This window comes from Ammodytes marinus (genome assembly GCF_949987685.1).
Source record: "Ammodytes marinus genome assembly, chromosome: 5".
NCBI lineage: Eukaryota > Metazoa > Chordata > Actinopteri > Uranoscopiformes > Ammodytidae > Ammodytes > Ammodytes marinus.
In genome coordinates, this window is record NC_137234.1 from 26,787,193 (window position 1) to 26,814,524 (window position 27,332).

At 41.0% G+C, this 27,332-nt stretch overlaps 1 protein-coding gene across 1 annotated transcript in view; it reads right to left on the minus strand.

The window, feature by feature from the left end:
• Positions 1 to 7,849: 7,849 nt before the first annotated feature.
• Positions 7,850 to 27,332, minus strand: part of necab2 (N-terminal EF-hand calcium binding protein 2) — a gene marked incomplete at both ends in the record, with an annotated part of 122,981 nt that continues 103,498 nt past the window's right edge. The window contains 4 exons of the mRNA XM_080028149.1: positions 7,850 to 7,878; positions 8,738 to 8,829; positions 9,757 to 9,834; positions 16,634 to 16,746. Of these exons, the coding sequence (XP_079884275.1) occupies positions 7,850 to 7,878; positions 8,738 to 8,829; positions 9,757 to 9,834; positions 16,634 to 16,746 (312 nt within the window). The remainder of the gene's footprint in view (positions 7,879 to 8,737; positions 8,830 to 9,756; positions 9,835 to 16,633; positions 16,747 to 27,332) is intronic.

Consider the following 27,332-nt stretch of genomic DNA (forward strand, 5'->3'; position numbering starts at 1 on the left):
TTGCCAAGCTTAATGTGTAATGAATTTCTAAATATTTAATTGAAAGTAACCAGAACTACCTCAGTCTGTTGGCGGGAGCCCTAGAGACACAGAGATTGTGTGTTCAAACCCTTATCTGGGCATTTTTAAAAAGTCCCACTGCCAAAGCACAGAAATAAGAGCGTCCAGAGAAAGGATACATGTGTGAACCGTCTCGGTGGCGTGGAAGGTCTTCTCGGAGCCATGGAGCCATGCAACCTCGTGGTTACTGGTTCGAATCCAACTAGGTCTCTCCTGAGAATTTTTAAGTTCAACACCCCAAAGAAAAAGTTAAAAGCGCCTGGAGAACAGGTCACAATGTGTCAGAGCATGTGGCCTGGTGGGTTGATCAGTGACACTAATATAATGAATGCATTTAATTTTTTTTTTGTGTGTGTTTGATATTAACATCATATTATGCAAATGTAAGTTATCATACAAAAAAGGAATACAATAATGTGCTGGTCTAGATAGTTAGCCTAATAACTGAATCAGTTCATCAATCATTCAACATTTGGACATAGGGCTGCCCTCAGTTGCCCATGCACTGTGTATAGTCTATAGCCTATTAGCCTCGTCTGTGAAAAAAAAGAAAGCTGGACAACAGAGTTCTTCTGCTTCGTTCCTCTCACTGCATTTAAATGCATTCATTATATTACAGAGAAATATGTCCCATAAAAGAAAAAGAGCACCAAGCCCAACCCAGAGGACCCTCCATAATATTTTATGGAAAACCCATGTACCTTTCTTCAATATAGCCTCTAATTCATCCGACCCAGTGTCTCCAAATTTTTTGTTCACACAAAATTCCTCAGATTTAGCCTCTTAATTTTCCTCTCAACGTGCAACACATTCATGCAAAAAATTATGGATCTGGTTGACTTTTTTACAGTGGCTTGCAAAAGTATTCATACCCCTTGAAATGTTCTACATTTTGTCACGTTACAACCACATACGTACATTTATCTTATTGTGATTTTATGTGATACACCAACACAAAGTGGCGCATCATTGTGAAGTGGAATGAAAATGAAACGTGGTTTTACATTTTTTTTATAAATAAAAAACTGAAAAGTGTGGCGTGCAAAAGTATTCAGCCCCCCTGAGTCAATACTTTGTAGAACCACCTATCGCTGCCATTACAGCTGCAAATCTATTGGAGTATTTCTCTAGCAGCTTTGCACATCTACAGACTGATATTTATTGCCCATTCTTCTTTGCAAAATAGCTTGAACTACAGATTTAGCATCAGATTGGATGGAGAGCATCTGTCAACAGCAATTTTCAAGTCTTTCTCAATATTCTCAATTGTTTTTAGGTCTGGACTTTGAGTGGGCCATTCTAACACATGCCTATGCTTTGATTTGAACTATTCCATTGTAAATCTGGCTGTATGTTTAGGGTAGTTGTCCTTCTGGAAGGTGAACCTACACCCAGTCTCAAGTCTTTTGCAGACTCTACTAACAGGTTTTATGCCCTGTATTTGGCTCCATCCATCTTCCCATCAACTCTAACCAGCTTCCCTGTCCCTGCTGAAGAACAGGACCCCCATAGCATGATGCTGCCACCACCACCATGTTTCAAGGTGGGGATGGTGTGTTAGTTTTCCACCACACATTGCATTTAAAAACTTCAATTTTGATCTAATCTGAACAGAGCACCTTCCTCCAACCCTTGCCAAAAGCCATGCATAGTCAGATGAGACCAAACGCGAAGTTTTTGGCCTGAATGCAAATGTGTGGCGGAAACTAACACTACAAACCACCCAAATACACACACCATCACCACAGTGAAATATGGTGGTGGCAGTATCATGCTATGGGTATGGTTTTCTTCAGCAGGTACAGGGAAGCTGGTTAGAGTTGATGGGAAGATAGATGGAGCCAAATAAAGTCTGCAAAAGACTTGAAACTGGGGCAGAGGTTAACCTTCCAGAAGGAAAACTACCCTAAACATACAACCAGACCTACTATGAAATGGTTTAAATCAAAGCATAGTCATGTGTTAGAATGGCCCACTCAAAGTCCAGACCTAAAAACAATTGAGAATATTGAGAAAGACTTGAAAATTGCTGTTGACAGACACTCTCCATCCAATCTGATGCTGAATCTGAACCTTGAGCTATTTTGCAAAGAAGAATGGACAAAATATATCAGTCTGTAGATGTGCAAAGCTGGTAGAGAAATACTCCAATATATTTGCAGCTGTAATGGCAGCGATAGGTGGTTCTACAAAGCATTGACTCAGGGGGCTGAATACTTTTGCACGCCACACTTTTCAGTTTTTTATTTATAAAAAGAAATTAAAACCACGTTTCATTTTCATTCCACTTCACAATGTTGCGCCACTTTGTGTTGGTGTATCACATAAAATCCCAATAAGATAAATGTACGTATGTGGTTGTAACGTGACAAAATGTGGAAATTTCAAGTATGAGGAACATTTCAAGTATGAATACTTTTGCAAGCCACTGTAAGTGAAATGACAGATAACTCTGCCCCAATATAAAATTGATTATTCATTAGTATTATTAAAGGAACTATTTTGTACAATTTATAGATACAACCCATGGACATGACATGTACCCCTAATGCATGACTCATAAGCAGCACAAACAATGTTATGATAGAAGTAAATCCCAATTGAATGCTAACTTCATACTTTTATGATTAGCTGTAGTATGTGAAGTTATGAGAGTTGGGACACAGGGGTTTGTTTTCAGCTGTCAGCATCTCCTGCACTTCCATTTTGCATTGCATTGTGGGAGAAGAGTGTACAATCACTCACTCAGATAATTGACTGTATTTAACATACTGTGGTTTGTTTTATATATAAACTATGCGGTGTGCTACTTTAGTGAACTTGATAGTTAATGGTTAACCTCATTTCAATCCTTATTAAATTACAAAGTAAACATTTGTGAATGGAGGATTGTTATGTGACAGCAACCGACATGAATCGCCAGCAGTCGTTCAAATCAAAACCCACGGACCACAATTTTCAGTTTTATAGTTTTATTGAATTGCATCACTCTACATCGTCTAGAATTTCAACAAGATATTCTTTCAAGACCAAATATAATACTTGCATCCCTGCAATAAGTCTCTACACTTAAGAGAAAGCCGTTTTACTGAAACATACATTAATAATTAATATGTCATTAAACATTGCCATAAAAGTGACTGTTCATTATTGTATGCCATCTTTTCTAGTCATATATATATTTTATATAATAGTCTCTGTCTCCTTCATAGGAATACTAGAAAAAGGAAAAAAAGGTAAGAAAAATGCACAAAACCCATTGAAGAGCAGCATGGCCTAATACTACAGCAAAGAAGTTACTGGACATTCAGTTGACATGCACTCAGTTGAAGGATAGAAAAGAACACAGCCATAGAAGGGAAGAGTTATGGCCGCCATCAGTTTGACATGTCCACTCCCTGTCCACCAGCTCCCCTACAGCCACAGACCCCCGATGCTGCCCAGTTACTGTATGTTCTCTTCTATTTACCTTCATGTTGCCAGGGAACAATCTAGCACATTTCAATGGCATAACTCTTCCATTATATGACAAAGCACAGGGTGCACCGAGGAGTAGGAGGATAGAAAATAACAGGTTGCACAGTCTGAGGGACATTCAGGAATGTATCAACAGGAAACAGTATTGGCATTTCTGACAGTCTGCTCGCTATCTAGCCCGAATACACACAACCCAAACAAGCATGGGCATCATGTACAGGAAAAGAAGAACCTCCATTAGAGCATGTGGGCTGCATTCAACTGGGCACTGGAGGACTGTGCAACTATGGCTCTCAGTGTAGTAAGTCACTGACATGTAATCATCAATCCATGCAATATGGCTTATTATTGTTTCTATTCATAAGACTGCACATCCTTGAACGCAAAGAAGATGTGATTCTTGTTTGTGGTGGCAAAGGAGTGCAGGTGATTTAATTTTTTTCAGAAGTGAAAAGTTTAAGGTGCCCTGTGGACGCTAATCTACACTGGCCCTGCATTCCAATGCCCATACTTCTACACTATTTAGTATGCCAGATAATGTTTTAGTTTTTTTAGTCCTTATACATGCGTTAAATGCAGTATACCAAACATACCCGGATGCCCTAACACATCCGATGGCATTTTTGCAATATGCAAACCAGCATGCGTTAGTATGTATTTATAGTCAAGAGTAAAAGTATGAGATTTGGAACGCAGGGTTAGTGCTCCAAACTGTATCTCTGTCGTTAGAAAAGCAGCAGTTTGGGATTTAAGATAGGTGTGAGGACAGAATAAAATCAACAACCCTCAAACCTGAGTGTCCTTGGAGTATAATAAGGTTTCAGAAAATAAACTAGAACAGAGACGGCTTTAATAGTAACACATAATCTTAAACTGTTTTCTGTAGGGACAAGGGAGCCATGGTGAATCATAGAGAGATATCGTCTTGTTTGGCTGTGTTGGTGCATTGCTAACATGACATTGATCAGCAAAAAAAAAACAGTGCAAATAGCCCTGTTCCATAGTGCTACTAAATGACAGAAAGTCCACAGGGCACCATTTAACCCTGATACTCAAGAGACTAGTAGATACATTTCAAAGACAAAGCAGCGACGCCTTTGCATGCCTGTCCTATAAGCCCACTGTGATACATATATATTTAATAATACTCCACACGGCCACCTGCCTTTGCTCAATGCAGCCCAGCGCTCTAAGAGAAGGCCACGTTGTTGGATCATCAATGTTAGTAACAGCGTAGCCGGGTTTTTCCCAATCACTGCCACAGTACCGGCAGTTGACAGGACTGGCTGTCATTCACAGAGGGAGAAAATAGGACACCGGTGAGCTGGATGGCAAGATGGCACCTTTTGAGAGTACACAGCTATAAAAAGAGGAGTGATTCATCAACAAGCTTTTTCAACAGCAATACTATATATCTCTACATACTCTCGTCATACTCAATACGCTCTAATATACTGTATATATATACGATGTATCTTTAAGTCACAATATCCACTCATTCTTACATTGTGCTTTCTGAGCAGAGAGTCTTGATTGTATTACAGTGGTGTTCTAGTGGTGGTGGTGGGAGATTAGATCTGGGTATTTTTTTGACCTGAGTCCAGCCTCAGTTCATCCCAGGGTGAATGGATGAAGGTTTCAGTTTACCATCGATATTCAAAGAAATCTGCCAGAGAACACGGGAATGGCCACATACACACAGACTATGACTGTCCCGCTATATTGACTCTATTGAGTGTGATGATCTATTCAATGTATCTCATAGAGTATGTCAGCATGGATTACGCTGAGGTTGCCAATTTGCAGACTTGTGGTCGCATGTATGTATGATTTACTGTAGAAGTTCCAATCCAATCAAACGAAGAAGTCGAAAAAAAAGCCAAACCTTTGCACAGGAAGTCAAAGATAACTTTCCCTGAACGATATTTGCATTGGTCTCATGAGTATAGTCTGCTTCGTCAGAGTACGGTTTTTTGGTCTTTTTTGAGAGTTGTCACCCGGATGATCACACCCATCTATCTAGCATTAGATTCTGATGGTCCACATTATTTTACTGCAGTGTATTTATAGCTAGGCCTTGTCTCCTATAGTTGTTGACAATATACATGATCATTGTGTTGTGTTCGAAGTGATTGATCTATCAGCCACAGTATATGCTTAGTGGGTGAAGTGAAATGTTGACAAAGTAGAAAAAGGATCTGGTGTGTAGAAAGCCATCGCAGTGGTGAAACCGTCTTTGTATATGAATAATAATGTCAATGCAATGCAAAACTGGTGTAGTGGGATCCGATGCCAAGAGGTCCGCACTGGAGGAGGGCTATAGTGTGGGCATTTCCCCCTGCTTTACTGGGAGTTTACATCACATCAACAACAAAAAAACGAAAGTCACCTTTAAAAACCCTCAACAGCTCCTCTACCACGTGGTAATGTTTAAGGCTTCATACCCGGTGTCATTCAGATGGTTCATTTATCAGCTTAGGTATATATTGGGATTCAAACCAACTGTAACGAGAAAGATACCGCAGTGCCTACAAAGCTACTGCCACTTCCACTGAGAAAAAGATTTGCACCATAGCACTAAAAAGATGTCAATAAATACAAATAGAATCATAATAGAACAGCATTTTTTTTTATATGTACAATCTCTACTAGACTGACTCACACCGCCAATAATACGCTACCCATCGCCAATTCAACGAGGAACACACACAAAAACAGAAGGCGGGAATGAAGCAAACTTCAAGCTGCACGGAGCACTCTCAGTCTCCATGCTCGGTCCCTTCTGTCTCAAAGTAGCAGCAGACTCGTGCAGGTGGGTAATGATCCCTTGACAGTCAAAACCATTTGTTCATCGTAAAGTCTGAAATGACACCGATGTCAATATTCAAAGTGCTCCATGAAATAAAAAGCTACATGAATAAATATAGATCACACGATTCCCAACTTTTGATCACGTCTGTCGATCAAATTGGCATAAGCTAATATCTGTGAGGACATAATACTAATAGAGGTTCTGTTTCTCTCATTCAAAACCTGCTTAATAAGTTCACACCATTGTAGACATTACTCCCACAGCAGCCACTTGACAAGATACAGCTTACATGACAAAAAACAAATGGATTTGAAGAGCCTAAAGGAATAAATGTATTTTACTTGTACTTGTATTTTAAGATCAAATATAACATGTATCGATTTAAGATATATTTTCCTTTCCCCCCGACATTGCAGTTCAAAAGTGTCTTCACTGATTTGCACACAGGTGTAATTTCTCTATCTTTAGGGTGGCGGGTATCTTAAAGAAAAAATACCTAGTCCACAGCAGTTCAAGTGCGGATTCTCTTTGAGATGGTGAAATAGTAAACATTTTGAGGATTTTAGGAAATGATCTGCCTTCCTTGCATTATCCACTGTCCTTCTTACTGACTTCACGTTCGCTGCATGCAAGGCCTTTGTGTCTTTAACTAATATACAGTATATATTCTGTTGACACAACCCTGACTCACTTCCGTAGGGACTGACAGCTACGATAGCTAGCTAGGTCCCATAGCTAGCTGATGGGGTAGCTAGCTAACCTTCAAGCTAAAATCAGTTTTCCTGAGATAGCAAGCTAATCCAGCCCCTTGTGTCTGTGGATAGTGCTTGTTCACTCAATATGTCGATGTGGGCTCAGAGTTTGGCTGGTGTGGGAATAATGTGTTAAGCATTAGGTCAGTTACTAAAAAAAAAAAAGTGATTCTAACACTGTGTATGGGAGCACAAGTGGAATGAGCAGCTACTATGAGCAAGTTAAGCTTCCTGTCCTGTGGGGAATTCAACCCAGACAGGAGTGAAACAAACAAAAAGCCACAGTCCCAAATGCACAACCCCAAAACCAGTAACTGCTACATGACAGACTCAATGCTGTTGTCCTCGCTACATGTCTTACTCCACTCTACAGTGGCTCAACGCTACCTGAAAACATGAACATGACAAAATCCAATAATCCAAACTACTATGGTGAGATGCAAACATCATTTTTTTTTCTATAGTTATCTCACACTGTAAAACGCACTGCTTGTTCAATTATCACTGCAATTGACATTGTTCATTTGCACTGTGTAAACATGTACTTTACAAAAAGTTGAGGAGTGTGTGTGTGTGTGTGTGTGTGTGTGTGTGTGTGGGGGGGGGGGGGGGTGGGGGGGGGGGGGGGGTGGGGGGTGTTACAGCAGATGAAACACAGGGGCGAGGGGGGGGGGGAGATAGAAGTTGGGGTTCAAGAGGACATGGGCAGGGTCCAGGAGTCTTGGCGTGTAGTGGAATATCTTCATGCTCAGTCTTTGTTCACGCTGCACCAGGCGGCTGCAAACAGACAGGCAGATAGAGAGAGAGAGGGAGAGAGAGGGAGAGAGGGAGAGAGGGAGAGAGAGAGAGAGAGAGAGAGTGATGAAGACAAGTTGGATCGAGTGGAGAAGAAGGCAAATGAGGAGAGGCAGAGCGAGGGAGAAAAATGAGAAAAAGCACAGAGCGGGGTCAGGAGGGATGCATCAAAAATGAGTTAGACAAGAGTAAAAGTATAAAATGGCAGTCTGCCAGGCATCCCCTTAAGACACGCTGGATAGTGTACGCCTCATGGATGTACGCCAGTGTCAGACGTTATACACGGTGCCAGGTTGCTTGAGTTGTTTAGAATGCCTCTGTGCTTCAAGTAATTACACAGCCTCACATGCTGACCGAACAATACATTTCGACTGAGAGTAGGGTAGACTGTATTATCATTTAACTGTGCTCTGTCATTCACTTTCTTTTCATACATTATTTTTTCTCTTCATCACTGACTGAATTCTAATTGATTTCCTAGTCAGAGCCGACACGTTTGATGACTTTATCACATTACAACTTGATAACGGATTCAAGTCATTTATTGAGAAAAATGAAATGCCGAAACGTTCACTGTTTTCAGCTTCTAACATGTCAAGGAATGTCTTTGGGTCTAGGACTGTTGAATGGACAAAGCAAGTCATCTGCTTCTGGAAAACTTATTTTGTGATATTTTACACAACATAACAATGGACCAGTTAATCTAAAAAAAAAAAAACTGACAATGGAAATTAAGAAAGTACTTTGTTGTGGAAGAAGAACTCAGATGCATCTTTAAATGATTAAAAGATTATTTTTTTATTTTATTTCTGGTTTTATTCTGAAGAAATTCTCCACTGACCTGGCACGGCTACAGAGGACATGGTCTCCGGCTGGCACAGAGTATCCACCTTCACATGCTGAAAGGCTTTGTGAGGGGCTGACTGGAGGTGCCTGCAATCAGAAAGGGGAAGTTAGAGTTCACACACTTCACAGACGCATACACACACACACACACACACACACACACACACACACACACACACACACACACACACACACACACACACACACACACACACACACACACACACACACACACACACACACACACACACACACACACACACACACACACACACACACACCACATGTATGTTAGCACATGCACATTGCATGGCCACTCTTAAACGCAGGCGGGGCACCACAAAATATAGCCTCCGGCCGCTTAGCACGGCCCTTAGCCTTTTACTGTAAGAGTTGAAATATTAATGGCAGTGGGAGGCTGTGAGCAGTGGAGCAGCAGAAAGTCTGATCAGCAGGCAGCTACATCAGCAGCCTCTCCTCATGCCCGCCACCATCACTAAATCATGACCACCTGACGCAACTCTAGTGCTTCAGCAGCTCCGGAGCAAGCCGGTGGGTTGAAGGAGGCTAATTAAATGTGCACCGAGGACATTTTCCAATAGAGCTCAGGACAGTAATGGAGAGAAGGTAAGCACCCCTCCTTATGTGGCAATCACCAATCAATGAAAACCATGGCCGAGGAAGGAACGGCTATGCTCAGCTCCAAGATAACTTTCAAAAGGGAGCCAGCTAGAGTGCTGACTGTGAGGCATTTTTAAAGGGAACAAAACGATTGTCCACATTAAGTAACGACTTTTAATTCTTTTAAAGTGGATCCGCAGTGTAGTAAATAATTCTTATTATTATTTTTTGCAGCATTGAGCCTTCCTCAGCATTAACACAGGAGGAAGGCCCATTGGTATCTGCATCCTTCCTTTTGGCTCAATTTTAGTACCTTTCAACTGCTTACTGTAACCGCATGAATGGCAGGAGATCATAGAGCTTAAAGCAACCCACATGCGATAGAACACTGACCTCTTCCACTCCTCCTCTCCATCCCAGAACTCGTAGACGACAAAGGACAATCCGTCCGGCAGACGCACCGCGGTCACGCTGCAGGGCAGAGGCACAGGACAATGGGAGTGAATGGGGGGGGGGGGGGGGGGGGGTAATAGCAGTGAGAAAAAGTGGAATGGAAATGGTGATGTGTGAGGGAGTGGGAGGCATGAAAGAAAGGTATAAGTGGATAGTGAAGGAGGTGTTGGTGACAAGGAGTAATGCACGTATAGAGCATAATTGATGGCGTCAGTGGTGGAGGAGGGAGAAGATGGATGGAATACAGCAGACAAGAAAAGTGGAACAAGGAGGTAGATGGAGGAAGATGAAGGATGGAGGAGAGAAAAACACAAGTCATGACAGGGGCGACTAAAAGACATCAATCTCAACAACAATGAAATAAAGAAAAGCTATACTAGTTTGGATATCGGGAGAAAAAACAGATGGTAAATTGTCCCATCATCCCGTCACAAAACTTTATACCAAGACAAGCCCTTTGGAAACTGTGTATCATCAAGTAAAAGGAAATGTTTAAAAATACAATGGAACAATGTGTGACTATGGTTAGCGCAAATATGGAAGGTAGGCTGCTGCTAATGGTCAATCCTATGAGGCATTTTCCAACACCATTAAACAGCAATAGGTGTTTTTTTTGTTGGGGGGGAGGGGGGCCTTTGGGGGTGACAACACTGACATTGTAATAATCACCTTCTCAAGTTGAAGTGGGTTATGTACACAACTTAAGGCAAAGAGAGGTGTTAGCATTAATGTAGTGCGTGCTATGTTTACAATTAGGGGAACACATCTTACACTCCAGCAGCTTACATAATACTATGTTCACCAACTGGATGCTATCTTGGTCTATCTGCCACTTTGTGCTGGGCAAGTCATTAAAGGAGGAGTAAGTGATATTTTTTAGTTTATATATGTGTTAAATCTCTTTATATTCATACAGCAATCACTTCAACAGTATGCGCAGTTCATAACACAGATCTTCTGTCATTCAGCTTTGCAGCAATGGCCAGATACAATGTTGAGTATCCCGCTCGTTTTATCCAATCATGAGACAGAGCTCTATAAAGAGGCGTGTCTCTGTGCACGTGAACGATGTCATAAAGTCTCACTTTAAGGGTTTGCAGTTGACAGGAGTTTCACAAACAGTCATGGCGGTCAAATTACAGTTGTAAAAACCCCAATTAACATTAAACACAGCATTTCAACATTTAGCTCATTAGGAATTTTTTTCTTATGGGGTGAATTTATTCTGAACACTTGATTCCTGTGAACAACAAAACGCTCTATGATTCATTGTAAGAAGTGTCGGAGTGTTTGAAGGGGGACACAAAGGGCCTCTAATTAAGTGCCAGAAAACACCAAGGCCATTTTCATCCGACTCCAGTTCATTAGCTGCACCTGCCCGCTTGGTTATTGTCTTGCCAGTAAACGCATGCACAGGCAAAAAGGAAGGGAGCAGGTGAGGTTTTTTGTATGCAGATCACACGGCCCAGTGCAATTTTCTTTATTTGTTTCGGCACAAAATGACACTCGCTGTTCCAATTTTCAAAAGCAATTTTCCTACACCTTGACACAACTATATTTTGCTTTTAGGAGGGATGACAGGAGCTTTTTTCCAATGACTTTTAACTTCAATACATTGCAATTTTCTGTATTTTCTGTCATCTCAGGACTGGATTTTATCACTCGGCCTGAGGACTGAGCATAGACAGTATATATATGGCAGTTCTTTTTTAAACCTCAGTGGGGCGCTGGGGGGCCAGGCTGCTGCTACTAACATTTTCAAAGGGCTGTAAAAAAAGAAATGATTTGACTTGAGTGTAATCACACAGTCACCTCCCGAAAGTTAATATGCAGGGAAAGCAGAAAGACACTCAATAAGCTTTTTGATATTGCTAGATTATCATCATAACTTTATGTCATTGCTAGTTGTGTGCAATATTAAATTTAAAGGAGAGCAAAAAGAAAGGAGAGCGAGAAAGAGAGACAGCAGGGGTAATGAGCAAGGCTTCCTCCAACAAAGCCTCTTCTTCCTCATACATTATTTACTTAAGCTACCAATGAGTATTGTGCTTCCTGCCACCACAGAACAGGATAAAATAAGAGTGTAAGAGCTATGTTGTTTGCTCAAAAACAAACAACATAGCTAACAGTATAACATCATCATCATCATCATCATCATCGACAACTTTTATGATTAGACTCAAGGTCAAGGTCCATCTTAAAGACGTACAATACAAACAATAGACAACACACACACACACACACACACACACACACATACATACATACACACACACACACATACACACATTAGAATAAAAACATTTCTAACACTTATAAAAGGCACTTATACCATTGTCTCCAAAGGTATGACGTACTGGTAGTGTACTGCATTATACCTTAGGTTGGACAGCATTATAATTACATTATTTGAGTCATTCAAGCAACTGATAAATCGGTACATAAAGTTCCTCAATAAAGCTTGTAAGGTGTTAACTCCTGCATTCACAAATAGCTCACTTGCACTGCTCCACCTTGTTTTTTTTAAAAAGTAAGATCCTAAAACAATCATTGTAAGCACCCTGAAGTCTGTGCATACTTATTTTTTTTACAGGGGAGTGCAATATGCTCTAAAGAGAAACATCTTTACATGACCAGAACACATATGACGTTTCATGCCAACCTATTGGCTTGGGCATATGATGTACGACACTGTCTAAAAATGTCATAATCGTCAGACATTTGATCTGTTATAAAGTGCCCGAGGTACTTGGCTTTATAACCGACACAAAGTTCTTCCCCAGAAAGATACAATTGTGGAAAGTGGATCGTCCTTATCTCCCTTTGGCCTTGATATAATCCCACTGCTCTTATTGGAGTTATATTGCACATCATGTCTGGCACCATATTCTGTACACACATTCAACAACTGCTGAAACCCAGCACTTTACTGGGAGGGAAAATGGCCAAATCATCCGCATACATTACATGGTTTATCACCGTGTTGCCAATCATACAGCGCGTTCTACAGCCGTTCAGTTGGTCAGATAACTTGTTCATATACAGGTTGAGGAGGGCTGGTGACAGTAGCCCCCCCCCCCCCCTTGTGGAACTCCATTACCAACACTGAAGGGACCAGAGACACTACTGCCCCATCTGACCGGTGTACTCTGGTTAGCATACTAGTATGCAAGTATTCTTATAATGCTAACAGGTACACCCCTTTGATTTCATTTTGTGAATAGCTTCTGGTGATATACTCTCAATATAATCAAATGCCTTAGAAGCATCAATAATACCAATTAAAACAGAGGAATGTTGCCGTCTATACATTTTGACTTTTTCTTTTAAACTATAAATAAACAACTCAGTGTCATGCTTTGGTTTAGAAACCAAACTGATTGTCTCTGGTATTAATATAATCACCCAATCGATCTAAAAGAATACTCTCCAGAACTTTGGAAACAACACATGCCAGTGCATGCTCCCAATCTTGCCTGCTTTGTTCTTAATGACGGGCACAAGAGTAATGGCCAACACAGAGTCGGGCAACAGCCCATGTGTCATAAAACCAGTGAAACATATTTTGACAAGTAGAGCGGCCACTTTCGGGCTTGCAAACTTAAGGTGCGCTGCAGTGATCTGGGGCCTCATTTATAAAGCTTGCGGCGCACAAAAACCTTGCGTAGACGGACAGAAATGTGCGGGAAAATGTGCGGTGACAAACGTTGGTATTTATAAAAACATTATTTGCGGAGAAGTGTGCGTATTCCTACGCCAACTTTCGACCATGTGTAGAGCTACCGCAAGGTTTTCCTGACTCGGGGAATCAGCGACACTCAATGGCAACACCACGAAATAAAGCTCTGTCATCAGAAAAACACAGACAAATGATGCTTGGCACCCAATCTATTTAGTCAATAAAATGTATAAGCTTACCTATAGTTGAGCATATATGGCTACTGTAGTCTATGGCATGCAGTTGTGATGTAGGTTGAATTACTTATTACTAAGTCCTAGGTCTACATGTTTTGGTTATTTTATAAATTGAATCTTTTAGCGCTACTCTATAATAATATCCTATACGTCGGGAGGTGTTTCCGTGAGTGCCCAGCGGGAGAGCAAATTTTAAGAGGTGAGTAAAAAGTAGTTTTGTACAAAGTTAAGCCCAACAGATATTAATTAAATTGTATATTTCGTTAGATAAAATCATGTTATGAATTTAGCAAATCATTACACGCATCTCTTTCCCGTAACAATTCACCCTGGAAGATTAAACTATAATCTGACGTTGTTGGAAATGTGTTGATCTCACGGGAGATAAACAATTCTCTCGAATAGACTATAGGCATTATTTCACTTGTCACACCATATCTTATATAGGCCTACATATAGTACTACAGGTAGGCCTACGCTAATACGTGATATTGCATACAGTACAAAGTTGGGCGAAACTGCTTTACAAAGACTATCAACGACTGTGCCAATCATGATATGTGATAAGCGCGCGGGTGTGTGTGTGTGTGTGTGTGTGCCAGTTTCTGCAGCAAATGCACGTCACGGGCTTTCTTCCTTCACAGTCGCTTTCTTTGCGGCCGGTTGCCTCCCTTTTTTCCTCATGTCAGTCAAAATTCCGTGCTTATTAAGTGCGTCATCATATTCAGGAGCTATTTAGCATTCGCCATGTAGGCCTATGGTAGAATGTGGGATGAAATTGGGAGGTGAAGTGGGAGGACACGGGGTGGAGATTGTCTGCGCACAATTCACCGCAGGTGGGTATTTATAAAGGGAAGATTGCGTGAAACTGTGCGCCGCACAGTTTTATAAATCTGATTTTTTTTTTGCTCAGCACATTTTTGGCTTTGTGCGGACGCAATGTTTTAGGATGGTTTCTACGTTTCTTTTAGTATAATCGGAATGACAGTAGTGTTTTCCCCTAAAGGCCCGTTCACCTGAATGTGCAGTTTTTTGACATCTGCTGCATCATTTAATACATTTTGGTCCTCCATGCAACACAGTGGGAAGAAGGTCTGACTGAGTGCAAGGTGGCTTACTAAAGGAAGGCTTTGTATGTGTTAGTAGGAAAAGGGGCTGTTAAGACCCAACCCTGCCTGACCTACCTGGGAAATGGATGGATGATAGAGTTTACAGTAGTTTAGTTATCAAGTAAAGTAGTACGCCCCGGCTCTCCACATACTGAACCCCAGTGGACTTGCTTTTGTAAGGTAGCACTTTTAAGTGAAAGTGAAACATCCCTGTGAGGCTGTAGTGGTGTTTTTTGCTACATGTTTAAATGCTAAAGTACATGTAGGTACAATAATAACCATGTTTACTAGTTCAACTTTTTGAAATCAGCTTCTAAAGGCAAAGTACAGCTGAGGCGGATCATGGGAATGTTAATTACATTGCCCGTAATTGATCACAAACTAAGCATTAAACAAATTAGAACCATAACCTGAAGATGATAATTAAAAAGGATGACCAAAAGTTATTACAATTCATCCTGAAGGGAACTTTAATGTCCGTGCCAAGAAGGACCAAAATGTTTTTCTATAATATATAGGTAAGGTTCAATAATAGTTCCAAAAGGTCACAACGTCATATACAAAGATTAAAAATACAACATCTGCCTCGGACTTTGCCCTGTTCCACTCTCCAACATTTTCCATCCCAATGATTTTAAGGACATTATTTGCTCTGAAACTGGCCCTTCCAGCCCCACAGGCACCATTTCCTTATTTAATATGCTGGCACTGTTCTGTAATGAGGTCACACAATGTGCTGAAAGGTGAATGAGAGCATAAAAAAAATGAATTCCATTATTTAGCTTTTTTTTTTTACAGTATGTTTTGCCTCCAAATGTAGATGTTTAGACTTTTGCTCTTATGGTTCTTTCTTCCAATCAGAAAGTAATAACATGTATACTCACCGAGCGTCAAGGGTGGAGTCAACCATGCAGGAGAACGCTTGTTGTCAAAATCAGTGAATATCTCCCCACTATCCGCTACATGTCTGTACAGTGTGTGTGCTGACAAAAAAGCAATTTTGACAACAAGCCTTATCCAGGATCGCTGACTCCACCTTTTAATCAAAATGTGGTAGAGATACCTTTGGTAAATTGTGCACTGGAATGAGGTATGCACATGGGCCTGGCTTTTTCAGAGCATTTCTGACTATAGATGTGCTTGTTGTCAGACAATAGCTTTGCTTGTTGTCTTGCTGTAAAATTAAAGTCTAAGATTTAACAGTCTGTCACAGCATGAAGTTTCCAGGCTTAATAGTGTGTGTGTGTGTGTGGACGGTGGGTTTGTGTTGTGTGGTGTTTGGATTACACCAAACGTGTTAGTATGATTCAGGGTTTGGTTTCTCCTCACCTTCTTTGTCTTTGTTTGACACTTGCCTTGTACATGCTTCCAGAATAACAGAAATGCATTATAGCCAGAATATAGGCAGAATGTGACTCTGCATATAGAATATTAAGTCTGGGACTTGGGCAAATCCCTTTGGCCATGTCACAGCTCCCTGAGGCTCCCAATGGGTGGAATAGGAGGTATAGTATTACATGGACAACTGAAAATATATTACAGATACAATATTATATACTGGAGTATTAGACCTATACCACCTGCGGAATACTGCAGGTTTTCAAATGAATAATACACAATCCAGGAGCCAGAGGAGGGGATATTTGAGGTCGCGCAGAACACAGTGAGAAAAACAGGGAGATCCTGACAGTGTAAAGGGAACACACGTTAAATATTAAACCCAAATTCTAAGGTTATGGCGCTGCACTCTGCAGCAGCAGGACCAGAGCAGTGCGGAGCGGTGGTTAACTTACTGAAAGCAGTCTCTCTCAGTGGACACGTTCTTCAGGTACTGCTTCAGAGCCTCGCAGAAGTCTCCCAGCTTCTTCTGGGAAACCACCATCTCCTGACGAATCAACAGCAAGGACTGCATAGGGAGAGAAAGATAGATAGATAGATAGATAGATAGATAGATAGATAGATAGATAGATAGATAGATAGATAGATAGATAGATAGATAGATAGATAGATAGATAGATAGATAGATAGATAGATAGATAGATAGATAGATAGATGTCAATGTTTTGCTAACAATTAAATATATCTGTAAGCCATTGTGTTTGTTTCATGCTGAAAAAGTATAAATACAACAAATGAAGCTTTACTAGACATTTTGTTTGACTTTTTGTTGTCATTTGTCAACCCAAAATACATTAATATACATTCATTTGGGAAATGACTTCAATGGCGGCGGCGGAGGTGCGTGCTGCTGGTGGAGGCTCTGCTTGCCCTCGCTCAAAACCTGAAATCTACAAAACGGATTGTGGGAAGGTGATAGTGGAAGATGAATTGTTGAATTTTATTGTGGTTAAAATGAACACATTAAGCCACGATGAAATTGTTTTACTGACAACAAACAACTTTTCATCTGAGTGGATTGAGGAGTCCAAGCGGCTGTTGTTTGACTTATGCCCGAATACAACGCAACGCTGTGTTGCACACAAAGGCTCACAGAAGGACACGAATAATATCAAGGCCTGCATGAAGTTACTTAATGAGTGCGGTGAAGATATTCCACGTTTTGTTTCACATTACTTGGATGAACTGCCACCTGTCGGGTTCGGCAATATGGACGTCTCGGCTCTGCTTAGCCGAGTGGAGCAGCTGAGCCAACAAGTCTCTGGCCTGAGAAAGGCATTGGATACTCAGGCAGATGTGAGTGAGAACTTGGGGACAATTGTTACGGCCATGGATCGCCGAGTGGCAGCGGTGGAGACGCACCGTACATCGGACTACGACCCTGGGGCTGCTGGCACCGTGCGGGGGCTATCGGCCCCCGTGCGCCCTGAGGAGTCAACAACGTCTCCAACTGTTAAGTCGCGTCTCCTGGGACTGAATAGGCATACCGGCGAGATCGCCAGCACCTCACGGGTAGACTGGAAGGGGCTGGTGGGCTCCACTCAACAGCAGGAGCTACTGGATGTGGAAGTCACATCGCCACGATCACAGCCACAGTCCCCACAGTGGAGCGCTGCTGTGAAAAAAGGTCGAAAAAAGTTGGGGTCCCTTAAAGCAAATGTGCCACCGAAACCCCGCAACAAGCCAGCTCACTTTAAACGTGAGCAAAGGAATGATGGAATAATTGGAACTGGCACTGAGAGTAACATTGGAGTGGTGAAAACAAAGCTGGTGAATGTGTTTGCCACTAGGTTTTCTCCCACTCTGGATGCAGACACGCTGCGTGACTATTTAACGGAGAAGTTGGAGGCTAAAACAGTGACGTGTCGAAAGATCGAGTCGGCCCGCAGCAGGTATGGCTCTTTTCACATCACCGCTGAATGTAACAATGTTGCTGATATGTATGATCCAAAACTCTGGCCCGAGGGGACTTATGTTCGCCGCTATTATGAGGCCCGTGTACCCAAGGTTGTTGGTGAGGGGGGGAGTGAACTGAATTGCCATGGTACACCTGTAGCTCCACACGAGAGCCGGTCTGCATTAGTAGCTGCTGGGATATGAATGAACCTTACTATGAACATCTGTGTCGTATCTTACAATGCGCGTGGACTGCGTGTTGGCCACAGTGAAACTGATAAATCACGCCGTGTTGTTGTGGACAAACTGATGGAGAGATGTGACATTTTGTGTGTTCAGGAGACGTTCCTGGCTAAACAAGACCTGGGAGGACTAAATTCTATACATAGGGACTTTCATGGGGCAGGTGAATCAACAACTGACTTGAGCGCTAAAGTCGTCCGGGGGAGGATCCCAGGGGGCGTGGCCACCATGTGGAATAAAAAATATGACCAGTTGGTTAATGTTATACGACTGGGAGTTGACTGGGCAATTGGAATTGAGCTGTGTTGTAATGATAAGAAAATAATGATTTTAAATGTCTATACGCCATATGAGTGCATGAAAAATGAGGATGAGTACCTCAGTAGATTGGCATTTATCATGTCTTTTATTCAGGACAATCCTTCTACCTGCATATATGTTATTGGTGACATGAATGCTGATGTAACTGATGCCAACTCTTTATTTGGTAAACATTTGGCTCAGTTTAGTTCAGACAGTGGATTGATTTTATCAAGTAAATTACTATTGCCAAATGATAGTTATACCTATATCAGCGAGGCCTGGCACTCTACTTCGTGGCTAGATCACTGCCTTTGTACAGTGGATGCCCATGACTCCATTGACATTATGAAGATTGACTATGATTTGGCTACTACGGACCATATACCCTTTCACATGGTCTTGAACACTGGCAATTTACCTGTGTTGTTGCCTGTGGATAAAGGCATTGATGTAAGAAAAATAGATTGGACAAAACTGTCTAGCACAGATCTCAATAAATATGTTAGTGATACTGATGCTTTGCTGTGTAATATTCAGGTACCAAGAGATGCCTTATGGTGTCGGGATATGAACTGTAAAGATGATCAACATTGTAAAGAGTTATGTTCTTTGTATGAAGCAATTGTGGAGTCTCTTAAAATTTCGAGCAGGCCACTATATAAACATAGGACTAAAGTGTTCAATGCTAAGCCAGGTTGGAAGGACCATGTAGAAGAGCTCCATGCAGAGGCCCGAAATGCTTTTAAAGAATGGGCTGAGTCAGGCAAAAGCAGGCATGGCCCTTTATTTGAAAATAAAAAATGCACTAATGCTAGATTTAAAAATGCACTTCGCTATATCAAAAGAAATGAAAACACTATGAGGTCAGATTCACTGGCAAGGAAGCTGCAAAAAAATAATGTTAATGACTTCTGGAAAGAAATAAAAACTATCAATAATTGCAAAAAATCTCTTCCATCTAATATAGATGGTGTGAGTGGTCCTGATGAAATTTCACAGTTATGGCGGAAACAATACTATGAACTGTTAAACTGTGTAAAAGGTAATATGTTTGTAGTGGATAGTGTATATTTTAATGATGATGTTATTGTCACTGCTGCTGAAGTCCATGAAGCAATATTGAAGTTAAGAGATAACAAGGCCTGTGGTCAGGATGATATTACAGCTGAACATGTTAAACTTGCCAGTAAGAAACTATACCCTCTGGTGGCTCTATGTTACACAGGCCTTTTTGTTCATGGAGTGTTACCAGATTCTATGCTCTCTGTTGTGCTAGTACCAGTGATAAAAGATAAAGTGGGGAAGCTAAACAGCTCGGATAATTACAGGCCAATAGCTTTGGCCAGTGTCATGTCCAAAGTGCTGGAGACAGTTCTACTGAGTAGACTTGAGAGGTATGTCCTGTCTACTGACCACCAATTTGGTTTTAAAAGAAAGCATGGTACTGATTTATGTATTTTTGCACTAAAGGAAATTTTAGATAAATATAATAGGCAAAATTCCACAATGTTCATGTGTTTTATTGATGCTTCTAAAGCTTTTGATCGTGTTAATCATGGGAAATTGTTTTTAAAATTGTCTAAAAGTGGGGTCCCTGGTTTTTTAATTAGAATCTTGGTCTATTGGTACTCGCATCAGGCAATGAGGGTGAGATGGGGGAGTGTAACATCTGATCCCTTCCATGTTACCAATGGTGTTCGCCAGGGCGGAATTTTGTCTCCTTTTCTTTTTAATATGTATATGAATGACTTGTCTTTGATTTTAAATGCATCTGGTACAGGCTGTAGGATTGGGGACTCACTCATTAACCACCTTATGTACGCAGATGATCTGGTCATCTTTAGCCCATATAGTGCTGGTCTACAACAGCTTCTGAGAGTATGCACACAGTATGGTGATGATTTTGACATAAAATACAACGCAAAAAAGAGTAAGATCATGATTGTCAGAAGCAGAGGAGACAGACAGTCAACCTTCCCTGACTTCTATCTGTCTGGCACTGCACTCAGTGTGTGCAGTGAAATTACATACTTGGGCCATATTATGTCTAATGACCTGTCTGATGACAATGATATCTATAGGCAGCGTCGGAAGCTGTATGCACAAGCGAACATGCTCTGCCGTAAGTTTAGTATGTGCTCTGTACCTGTCAAAATCTCACTCTTTAGAGCGTATTGTACGCCGCTGTATACTGCCCACCTGTGGTGTCGTTATAAACAAGGCAGCATTAGAAAGCTTACAGTGGCCTATAATGATAGCATGAGGCTACTGCTGAGAGCTCCAAGAAGCTCCAGTGCAAGCCAAATGTTTGTAAGTGTTGGGGTCCCTACCTGCTCTGCTGTGTTACGTGGCCTGATGCATGGATTTATGTGTAGGGCATCTGAGTCTGAAAATAACTTAATTGCAGTTTTGACTAACCCTCTATGCAGTTCGGTCAGATTTTCTTCCAGACTGTGGAACCATTGGCGATCATGTCTGTATGCTTGGCACTGAATATTGTGAAAGGCTGTGTATTTTTTACTCTGTGTTTGTGTATTTGTTTATGTTGTTTGTGTTGATATGGATCCCCCTGGGTCTGAAATAAAGAATTATATATTTGCTTTGCCAATAAAGAAATATGAAAGGCATCACTGCTTGGATTACATTGACCGTTCATTGCACCAATCATTTTACTCAACAGTGACTGCTTTTATAAATTGTATTTCTCAGACTAAAATATCTCAATAGCTATTAGATGTATTTACTGTAAATCCATCCAATAGCTAAAATTACATTTGGCATATTAATCGTGATAATTTTTTCCAAAATTAGAATTTGCCAAATACTTTTGTTTTTGAGCCAAAACCTGCATAAATCAGCCTCAGCTTACTTTTGTGTTTAGTGCCATTTAGCTCATTCCATCATGCTACCATGCCAAAGCAAGACTGTGAACATGGTAAATATTCATCTTTGAAACATCAACATATTATCATTGCAATCGTGAACATGTCAGCATGCTGACATTAACATTAAGCCAAAGGGTGTATTGTGCAGACCTGCATTAAACCAGTTTTTTCTTGTTATCTGGTAATTCTAACAGATAAATCAAATATATTTCCCTGTGTTCCGCTAACAAATGTACTTTTGCTGGACACATATCTGATCTGTCTATACAGTATACTGCATGGTATGAAAGTTATCTTGAGTTGTCTCCCATTGTTTAGAAGCTGCATGTGAAGATTACTTTGCGGTGTCATCTGGGCACTGCAGCAGCCTTTAGACAGCCCCCATGGTTAAGCAGGAGATTTGTGTTACAGCTGTGTTGTGCCTCCACTACAGCCACAAGCAATTTCTCTCTCTGATGCTGAACTGCTATGTGAGGGCATGAGGCAGTGCCCTTCCACAGTCCCTGTGTCCCGCAGGTACAAGTCAAATGTTCCAAATAAGCTTTGAGTGATGCTTTCTGGGGAGCCAGCGGTCTAAGAAGCATAAGATGAAACTATAACATCTCCAGTGGCCTGTGTGTGTGTGTGTGTGTGTGTGTGTGTGTGTGTGTGTGTGTGTATGTATGTGTGTGTGTGTGCGTGCTAGTGTGTGTGTGTGTGTGTGTTTGAGAGAGATAGAGAGAGACATTTATCTGGATCTGGATCTTTCCTTTGTGTGCAGACAGTACAGTAGCTTTCTTCCCAGCGGTCCAGTATATTACAGAGGCTGCAGTGTGTGTACAGTGTGTGTATGCGTGTGTATCCGCATCCACGTGTGTATTGAAGTGCTGTACAATTAGAGCCTGAGGGGGTGGGGGGGTGGGGGGGAATGATTTTAAACCCTTTTTGTGAATCCAATTTAAAAGCAAGAGGAAAGCAAGGAGCTGCGGCTGCCTGGATCAGATGATGTAAGACGCTATCTTTATGTCCCAGCGATGCTGTAGCTCACCACACTACAATTAAAAATGCATCCACTACGACCTAGATAACTCCACCAGTGTCTCAATGACACGCCACAATTCACATTCACACGCATAAGCATATATCACATATCACATACAGTAAGTCACGACACACATATTTCTCTCTCTCGCAATAACACTGTATAGCATTCTTAAAAAAACACAGAGACCGTAAATAACCATACACCTAAACCAATGCGTACATATATAATGTATAATGCTTCCTGCAATGACTGTTATAATCGAATCTCTTGTTACACCTACTGTTTCTCATCCTGCCATGGGACTTCTTCCCCCTTCATTGACATGTCATCTGCAACGTTATCACTAACGACTTGGCAAGCTTTGAGAGGGGTCCAGTGGTAAAAGTTACTAAAAGTACTAGAGTATTTTTCTTTTTAATTCAATGCAAGCTAGTTCAGGCAGTCAACTCAAGTGAAGATGCAACATACACATACGACGTGCCATACCTCTGTGTATACCACCAACCAAACACATTCTCCCAATTTGGCGGTTAAAGAAATAGTTAAATTTTTTATTTTTTATTTTTTTCGCTTTTTGCCTCCCTCTCCGGCTCAATTTCTATATGTTTCTTTTTCAAGTTACATAGAAGCTGTTGCTGCACAGGAGTCGATACTGTACCATAACATACAACAAGAGTTTCCGGACCATGGCCAAGCACAAAAAGAAAAAGAAAAGTAAAATACCATTGAAATACTACTTATCAAAAAAAGATTTGACAGTAAAAAGGCCAGGTCTTCCGGGTGGCTTTTTAAACCACTTCCTTTGTAAACCGTGGCACTGACTCAGCTGATATGATACGGATAAGGAGAAGTCCATTCCACAGTGTTGGAGCTAAAACATTAAGGGCAAAAAGAGAGTTTTAAAGTAATGACCATTAACATTAATGGAGTTCTAAAAAATCAATTGGGAGCAAATGTAGTTCAGCTAGGTTTGGATGTTCTCTCTATAGTGTTGTCTTGCTGCTTACACGCGCCACCATTAGCGGACAGACAATTGCTGCATCATGAAGACGAGTGGACGACAAACAGCAGTAATCTAGGCCAGAGGGAGTGAGAGCCATAATTATTTCTACTTTTGTTTTTGGTGGAGCAATGGTTTTTACTTTCGCCAATACCTCTGATTGTTACAGTGAGACAATTTAACAAGACTCTGGAGTTTTGAGCATCAAAGATATTTATGGCAGAATATTTTTTTCGGTTGGTTGTCAACGGTCCCAGGAGGAATTGATTCTGTTTTGAAATATAATCATTAACCAATTACCAGAACGCGGGTTCTTTGACAGCATTCTGTTGCAGAAAGGTAGAGGCCATGCAAACTGTGACATTATTCAGAACGAAATGAGACATACAACTGGTTGTCATCTACGTATTGATCATTCCATCTGTTTCTTCTTTAGAGTACCCCAAGACAATTAAAGTTAAGTACCTTGTTGCAAAAGCATTCTAGTCCTTGGCTCCTGAACTAAATGCAAATCAAAGAATGATGAGATGTTTTTGAGCTACTGCAACAAGATCATAACCTAGAGATTTGCTCAAATAAATAAATAAAGAGAAATCGTACTTGCAGATGCCTTTTCTCTGATATGACGTTGAATGCCAACCATTTAAACCCAGCACTTACTCTCTTCCCACTGTCCTTCCTACCACTCTCCTACAACTGCCTCTGCTTCCTCTAGAATACAGATCCTCTAGCTGACAGGAGTGGCTCCAGGTGGGGTCTTCTGCCGCTGTAGCCCATCTGCTTCAAAGTTGATAGTGTTTTGCGTTCAGAGATGGTATTCTGCATACGTTGGTTGTGACGAGTGGTTATTTGAGTAACTGTTGCTTTTCTATCATCTCAAACCAGTATGCCCATCCTCCACTGACCTCTGACATCAGCAAGACACATTTACGTCCACACAACTGCCGTTCACTTGATATTTTTCCTTTTTCGGACCATTCTCTGTAAACCCTAGAGATGGTTGTGGGTGAAAATCCCAGTAGATCAGCAGTTTCTGAAATACTCAGACCAGCCCTTTTGGCACCATCGCCATTGCCATGTTCAAAGGCACTTAAACCCCCTCTGTTCCCCATTCTGTTGCTAATTTTGAACTCCAACAAGTTGTCCTGCCCATGTCTACATGCCTAAATGCATTGAGTTGCTGCCATGTGATTGGCTGATTAGTTGTATGTGTTAACAAGAAATTGAACTGGTGTACCTAATAAAGTGGCCAGTGTGTGTAGACTACAGCTCTTGCAGTTTGTACATGCAGGCTCTATGTATTGGACACCTGCATACACTGCCATGTGCCTCTATCACCCGTCTGTTTTATTGGCTTGTAATGTCAGTTTATTGCTTAACATAACTGTTTATTCGCTGCCACTGAGTGGAATTATTGTCACGAAGCCACGGCATCATTACTTCAACATGGAGCTGCATGAACGAACACCTGCGTGATTGGCAGTAAAGACGCGTTGAAATGTGTGTGTGTGTGATTTACGAGGCTGTGATTGCATGGGCGTGTGCCTGTGAAGCACGCATAACGGAACCCGACAGACTTATGACTGCTGTACGGTCATGGACAGACACTCACTCACTCACTCACTAACACACACACACACACACACACACACACACACACACACACACACACACACACACACACACACACACACACACACACACACACACACACACACACACACACACACACACACACACACACACACACACACACACACACACACTTGACTAACTCAATTAGAAACACTCCATTGACCAAGCAGCCTTTGTTTACTCCATTAACCGTCTTTCCTCCCTGACCAATTCAGTGCACTTTACATCTGCTCCCATCTTCCCCTGCTCTGTCTACCCATGACGGTAACATGACATATGGCCTTTTCTTACAGCCCGATCCCTTTAGCACTGAACTTCTCAAACAGTGACAGTACAGGCAAACCACATATATCAGTGACTACGTTTACATGCAGCACTGCATATTCTGATTTAGGTCCATATTCCGATTAAGAAAATTAATTCAAAAAAAGGGATTCTATGCACAGCAGCTATGGGAATATTCCCATTGACATGTCAATCAGCATATTCTGAAAATATATTGATATAAATAATACAGCGACGTTCACTATGTAAAAGTCTCATGACGTCAGGTGTCAGTGTGTTCTTTTCAAACAATAATTCCTAAACCCTTACAAAGAAAAATGAATACTCTACATGTCATTATCGTTGTCTTGCAATGTTTTGTCCTGTAAACCATGGACATGCGTCGCAAACTGTTGAAAACTGCCATAAAATTATCTTAACCTGGTTAATATTTGAGAATTGCTGTGCAAAACGTCAACCTGGTCAGTGATATCTTTGTCTTGATGGAGAGGTGCTGGTAGGTGGATTGTGTTGTCTTTAGATAGATTCAGGATAACTGCCTCCTTGCTTCCAGTCTTTAGGTTAAGGCAGAAGACGGATACCTTAACTAATTGATTTCTTCTAAGCTAAGCTAAGCTAAACTAAGGCGCTGCTTGCTGTAGTTACATAATCACCCTACACATCTCAATCCTCTAAACTAACTTGCAGAAAGAAGGTGAAAAAAAAACTTATTTTCCAAGTGTTGAACTTTCCCAAATGTTGAACATTTGAAAGTACACTTACGTATAAATTTATTTTATTTTATAAATTAAATATGTAATGAGTGGATTTTGGTTGTTTTGGGGAATATATGTGTTACATTTAAAGGTAAAGTTGATACACTGAAACTTTTTGCTCAGTACAGGGCCAAGACATATTTTAGCAATATTCTATATCCCAGTACTACATTTGTTCCCCCCTCCCCGCCCCCCACACTTTTTTCTCAATTGACTTGACTGCAAACACATTCTGTCAGTTGGTTCCTTACACAATGGTTTGTATTTTCCAAACCCCGGGTTTCTGTTTCCTCAGTGGTAGTCACAGTGCTGTTCTACATCAGGAATCTAATTTGATACCTTAATGTATTTTATGAAATCCTTTTAAGGGATATTGCTAATCTACTTAAATGATTGTGACATCAGTAAAATGCCTGGCCTGGATTTGCATCATTGATTCATACCAAATGCACTATAGTGTTTACTGATTGCTGATTTCCTTAAGTAAAATGTCAGACAGCAGGAACTGTACTGCAGTAAGGAACTAAGCCAATCATTGTGGACCATCCTCTTTCAAACCCTCCATCATTACTTGAAATACCTCCCCTGGTATATTGTGTAAGTAATTGCTTTGATTGGTCATATGGTTCTTTTCAAAAGGAATGTTAAAATAATATTATTTTCTTTTCAGTAAAAAAGGGATAATGGTTATTTAAGCCATCTAAAAAGCCTAGAGCAATTAACCTTCCAATTGATGACAGAGCCGGGGAGCTATTATGGTTGCAGATGACCTTTGAATGTTAAAGTCAATGAAGATGAGCAGTCCCCAAGTCCCCGGCTCTTTCAGCTTTACCATTAGAACCAATTCATTCTAAATGCTCCCAGGTAAACTAAGTCGTTTTCTCTCCGGGAAAAAATATAACTTAGACGTACAGAAAGCTAAAGAACATGGGATTTGAGCAGAAAACTACAATCAGACTACAATAAAACCGTCTCAACAAATAACAAATCTCAAGTCAAGTCTCACACACTAGGTTGGTCTCAAGATTGAAGGTATTGACCTATCCCTGAACTGAATTGTTAAAGGAA